The sequence below is a fragment of the Rhea americana genome, unplaced genomic scaffold (assembly GCF_003343005.1).
Source record: "Rhea americana isolate MKP2758 unplaced genomic scaffold, rheAme1 scaffold_150, whole genome shotgun sequence".
NCBI classification, from domain to species: Eukaryota; Metazoa; Chordata; class Aves; order Rheiformes; family Rheidae; genus Rhea; species Rhea americana.
In genome coordinates, this window is record NW_028185595.1 from 853,157 (window position 1) to 859,156 (window position 6,000).

Genomic DNA, 6,000 nt, shown 5'->3' on the forward strand with positions numbered 1-6,000 from the left:
AGAAATCATTTGTCACAGTTTTTCTTTTGGAGAAGAGAAAAATATAGTTACCCAAGGGCATTAACACAAGATACTACATGCTCTGGCTATACCTGCTGGCTACAAATGAGGTTGGCATTAACTAAAGTTAGATATATCTAACACTGTTGCRCAATAACTTTAAGGGGGGACACTTGTCAGAGTGAGATTTTAACAGTCTGTGGGTATTTCCCTACCAGGCATACCATGTAATGCAGAGAGGGGGAAAAAAAAAAAAGAAAAAAAAAAAGCTTAAATCACCCTCAAATCATTGTTGAGCATTGTAAATCACTCCTGCAGAAAGATTTGCTTTCATCTTTCATAAATGGATTCCGAAGGCCTTCCCTGCTCTCACAGAGGGATTACAAAAGAGGACGTACCAGTAAGTTCACAGTGCAGCTCATGCGATTGTCCTTGCTTTCGTCACTCATCACAGCCCGGTAATCCAGCAGCTTCTCCAAGAGGCCTTTAACTAGGCTGACAAAACTTTCAACCAACTTAAAAATGTCAGGATACTGACATGCACACTCTGTAAGACTGCAAACACAGACAACAAAATGATTTTACAGTGCTGTCAGAAATCAGTGTCCCATCAGCTGAAACTCTGGATCTGCAGGCGAAGACTGTATTACAATGCTATAACAACTAACAATGCACTGCAAATTCCYTTTGTGGGTTGGTAATTTAGACATCTGAACGACTGATTGGAAATAAATCTAGACAAAAAATGAAATATTTACTCTTCTTGTCTGAAAATGACTGCAAATTCAAGGGAATATATGTATATTTTTAAAACAAAGTCAAACTGAGTCTATGGTACAACATGAATWTGAACCCAAGTCTCTTGAGCGTCATGCTACTGCAATAAATATTAGACCTTCCTTTCCTCTGTTACCATGCAACRTAAAATGCAACAATTACTTCCTTCTCTTTGCAAAGTTACATTTCAGTAGAAAGTTCAAACCAAGATTAAAATAAAATTTGCCTTTAAGAAATAAGCAGAACCAAGTGACATTCTGTGGAATCAGAAAACGTAGTTAGTGCTCTTTTGATAAAAAGGTGGGCAAGTGAGTTTTATATATCATCAGCATTCTTCAGTTTACATTAGCAAAACATTAGCACATGCTATTTCTACGAAGTGCTTAAGGAACAGAAGCTTCACATTACTCTCAATAACTCTGTTCTCCAAGTTGAGCTGTTTAAACATACGAAATGATTACCAGCCTCKCATTAAGGATTATTTTCTTTCTTTGCTTAAAAGTTGTTTTTTTCCCCTTAGGATTCTCATCTTGCATTTGGCTTCTCTCTGACAAATCCCATTCTATTTTTACTTTAATATACACATACAAATTATTATATGCATATTGAGCATATTCTATTAATAACATATGAAAATCATTGTGTGTGTCACAGGAGAATACTAAGAACAAGGTAGCAATTGCAAAATCCTCATTGAAACTACGCTGCATGTATAAGCAGGGCGGTTTCAATGATACATTATTCCTAATTCTCACCACATAGTGTTTCATTAACAGTTCTCAATTTATATGCAAATATATTTAATAATTTATATTTAATCCTTAAAAGGAAGTGCACTTTTAAAAAAACTTTCATTATAAAATATTATATTTTTAATTAATTGTAATAGTTTTTTCCACTTCTCAGAATCACTTGATTTTCTTCAGAAAATACATATTCATGTTAACTTCTACTGCAAAGAAATACTACAAAATTTGGCCTGGAATGGGGCCTCAGCCAAGTACCAGCCTTGAACTTCTCATTCAAGCAAAGTAAAACCGGCACCTAATGTTTAATCCTTTGTCTGTACAGGTCCAAAATATACTTTTTTCCCAAGACAGAGGAAGGGTGTACACGTGTGTCCAAATGAATATTTATATTGTATAAGGTGTGATGGACAGAGATTAACAGATAAAAACTGAAGACAGAAAAGTCTGGGGAATGTTCAGCGAGACTTGTGAAAAAGAGTTAGAAAAAGTCTCAGTCACATAGGGGACTGAAATATGACTCAGGAAAAAACAGGTTATTTTACAGATGTGAGTTTGTGAGAGAATGAGAGCAAACAAGACAGATCTATGAACAATACTTCATCATGAAATGAAGATGAGTCACCGCTGCATCACTTTTTTCCTCAATACAGGTAGAAAACCACGGATATGAAACGCAAGCTATTCTTAGGAACTCTTTGAAAATATAGCACGCARTTCCAGTCACAGAAGGAAGACAAAATGCAATAGGTTTAGAGGAAGACTGAAAGATGAACAGGAGAAAGAAATGTAGCTCATGAGAGAAGATCTAAAAAGCTATCTTGTTTAGCTGTGTATAATTACATCAATTAAAAAGAAAAAAAAGRAAAAAGGCAGTAGAACTTCAGCAGATTTTTCCAAGCGAGGGCAAGAAGAGGGCTTATTTCCAGTTACTGGAAACAAGCTGCTCAGAAGTTTTTAAAAAAGCTTGAGAAAAAATTTTWAAATATTTTCAATAAAGTTTGAGAAAACAAACACATAACATGGACCTGTCTAACATGCTCTAGGTGACCCTGCTTGAGCAGGGAGGTTGGACTAGATGATCTCCAGAGGCCCCTTCCAACCTTACCCATTCTGTGATTCTGTGACCACTGCAATGACGGAGAACTCAAAAGCTCCCTGACGCTCTTTTCTGCTGTGTCTAGGCCAGCAACTAAAACAGGCCAGGATTCATTGTCTGAGCCTGAGGACAAGTTGCATGGCACAGCTTGTATTCACACAGCCAAATTCTCCTCTGTTTCCTCAAACGGGATGGCCTTTCTGTTCTGAAGCTCTCCTGCTCCATATTAATCCAACTCTTCTTTGGTACTGTCTGGGACAGCCATACCCCTGCCTTGGTGCCTGCTGACATACYGCACTATGGACACCCGCAAGGCAGTGCTTCAACCTGGCGGACCCCGTTCAGGGTAGTGGGTGTGACCAAGTTCCCAGCAATCAACCTATTCGGGTAAGCGCTGGTCACAGAGGTGAGCACCAGAACACAATACAGGCACTGACTACCACTAAATATCTGCATTCAGGTGACAAGTGGAACTCTTCAGGGATGCAGACAGCTACTGGAAATAAAYTGATGAGAATAACAGCAAAGGAACAAAGCTGGAATCCAGGTTAAGTTGGTCTCTATCCAGTTGGGATAGGAATTTGCAGCTAGAAGGCAGAAATCTCTGAATTTGATTTTGGATTTGGAAAGTGTGAAAGTAGAAAGAAAAAAGGAGAGAACAAGGTTGTATATGAATGCAAGAATATACTGAGCACAAGTACTGTTACACAGCTCAGAAAAAGGAAATAAGCTTTGAACACAGATCTCATACACGAGATGTGAAGGAATCCTGACGCTTCTCTTAACATTGATAAGGTTTCAGTTTGAATACTCGCTCAAGCTTTAAGGTAACTTTTTTCTAGATAGATGTAGACCAAGCAGGAATGATCAGTGCCTAGAAAACATGATGTATGATTAGAAAAAAAAAAAAGAAAAAAGAAAAAAAAAGAAAAGAAAGAAAGAACGAACAGAAAAGAAAGAAATATTGGGGTGCTTTATCCATAGAGAAGACTGAAGAAAACTTGATCTTCAAATTTGTTAAAAGCTGCTGCAAAGAGAAAAGGAATACATGGTTTTTTATGTCTTCTGGGGATACAACAAAAAATAATTGGCTTAAACTAAGAGAAGGAAGATTTAGCATAGATGATTGCAAAAAAAAAAAACTTACTAGCAGCAAGAAAGTTAATAATACCTACTGTGTTTGCTGAATCTCCAATATTAGAAACGATGAATTGTAACGACAGGTTAGGCAGTGCAGTAAGACAACCATCTACTTCCAGGCCTGTTCTTTATCATAAGAAGAGCCAATCTGAACATTTCTGCATCACCTCTAAGATATCTTAAGGTGGGCAGCCAAAGAATAAACATTCAAAACTAAAAAACTAGTTTAATTATGAAAACTTAGAGCTCTAAACTAGTCATTACATGCTAGGAAGCAAATGAGAAATTCTTAAAACTTAATCTGTCCTTGCCAGTGTAACAGATTCAAAGAATATTTTTATATTGCATACCAATCCTTTTTCTAAAAAAGAGTATTTGAAAAAGTATCAATACTTTCTGAAGTCTGTTTTATCCATTTCAGGCTATAAGAAGTCTTAGAAATATTTTTACTAAATTGCAGTACCTTACACAATTCTCATCCCAAGAGAATAAGGACCATCCCAGGATAGTCACCTTAGGCAAGTTTAGGGAATAATCTCTGGGCCAAGAATGAGATTAAATATCTTTGTGATATGTTTTTATCTAATGAATTACTTACATTGACTCAAACAACTGCATATAGTGTTCATCTCCACGTCCTCCTTCCACTTCATGGTCCAACTTCAAAATGATTTCATTTTCAAACTAATAAAAAAAATCAAAACATTGAGCAAATATCTAGAGGATAAATAAAGTTCAAAATGACACCAAAAAATATCTTTGCACAGCTACATCACCTATCCCCAAGGCTTGAATATATTCCAGTGAATACACTCCAGACTGACKAAATTTAGATGATTGTTCCTTAGTAAAAACTGGTAAAATAACCTGAGGACACAAGGTTACAGTGTCCATACTATGAATTTTCATAGAACACCTCTGGTTTGAAATGCTGGATTCCAGCTTGAAATAAAATCACTTCCACCCAGATGAAATAYGAAATATCCTACAGTATGCAATGCCTTAGTTAATTACTGTTTATTACATCTATCTATACATTAACTAAGAAGCAATGACATACTGTCAAAAAYAGAAAACAAGCTATCCAGAAGTTATGACATAATTTTTCAGCATTACGATATTTCTATTTGGAAGTCAGCAGCCTTATTCCGCTACTTGTAAGGCAAGAGAGCACCTTTTKCTGCCTTCTGAACTAAAAAGGAATCTATGCAGCTTGTTTGCAAAAACAAGCAAACAAGAAAAAACGCTGCCAGCCTGGCAGCGACCCCWGATCAGCCAACTCTTAAAACGCCAGAGGCTCTAGGTTACTAGGTTTTACTTTACCCCAAACTTCGGCTTCAGAGGTGCTCTCCACCCCAGCCTGGGCAGTCGCCCTTCTAACTTCAACCTGACCAYGGGGCTCAGCCATTTCTGTGACAACTTTCTGAAAGCCAAGTATCTGAAGCTCTGATCTGTATTATTTGCCTCTCCTGTCACAGTCTGTACCAAACTCTTATGTATACATTCACCAGGTAGCTTTACATAATTAATTGAGGGAACAACATCTCCAAACATTCATAAAAGACCAGACAGGTATTTTCCAAGTTTGTTAGAGGGGATTAAAAAAAAAAAAAAAAGCATTTGTCATATTGAAAAGTTAAGTCAACTTACCAGGTTTAAATGAGAATTTGTAATTAGTTTGCAAGGCCTTTACCATTCATTATGCAGACTTCATTYAAGTTCAGGAAATGAAAAAAAGGGGAAATTATAACAAATACATATGTTTTCTTCCTTCTTCTCCAAGAGGCTTAAAACTTGAAGATTTGTATGTTCAAAAAATGTCATTGAAAGTTGATATTTCTCAGTAACAACAAAAACACGWGTGCTTTTTATAAYAGAAAATGAAAAATACTAGTCAAAAAGTAAAAATATACATAAAATATCTTAAGTCAGATGGAAATTCACTGGGAAAGGATTTTAAGAAAGATATACTCCCATTAGTACTGCCCGGTGTAGACAAAGGTATTTTGAATGAAATTACTGGGTAATGCCTATTACTGTTCGCCAGACATGATCTAAAAAAAAATAAAAAAAAAAAAAAAAAAAAAAAAAAAAAAAGGAAGTGTACCAAAGAGCTGATTTTAAAATAACCTTGCTAAAAATTTTATTTTTGGAAAACAGAAAACAGCCACTGAGGGGAAGCGGCTTACACGAACCTCAAAATTTTTACTGAGGCTACATGTTAATTCTCTTTTCTTG

At 36.1% G+C, this 6,000-nt stretch overlaps 1 protein-coding gene across 1 annotated transcript in view; it reads right to left on the bottom strand.

Annotated features, from left to right (window-relative positions):
* DOCK2 (dedicator of cytokinesis 2) overlaps positions 1 to 6,000 on the bottom strand; it is a 186,925-nt gene that overhangs the window by 31,944 nt on the left and 148,981 nt on the right. The window contains exons 34-35 of the mRNA XM_085299593.1: positions 4,361 to 4,446; positions 399 to 555 (exon numbers count right to left, since the gene is read on the bottom strand). Of these exons, the coding sequence (XP_085155719.1) occupies positions 399 to 555; positions 4,361 to 4,446 (243 nt within the window). The remainder of the gene's footprint in view (positions 1 to 398; positions 556 to 4,360; positions 4,447 to 6,000) is intronic.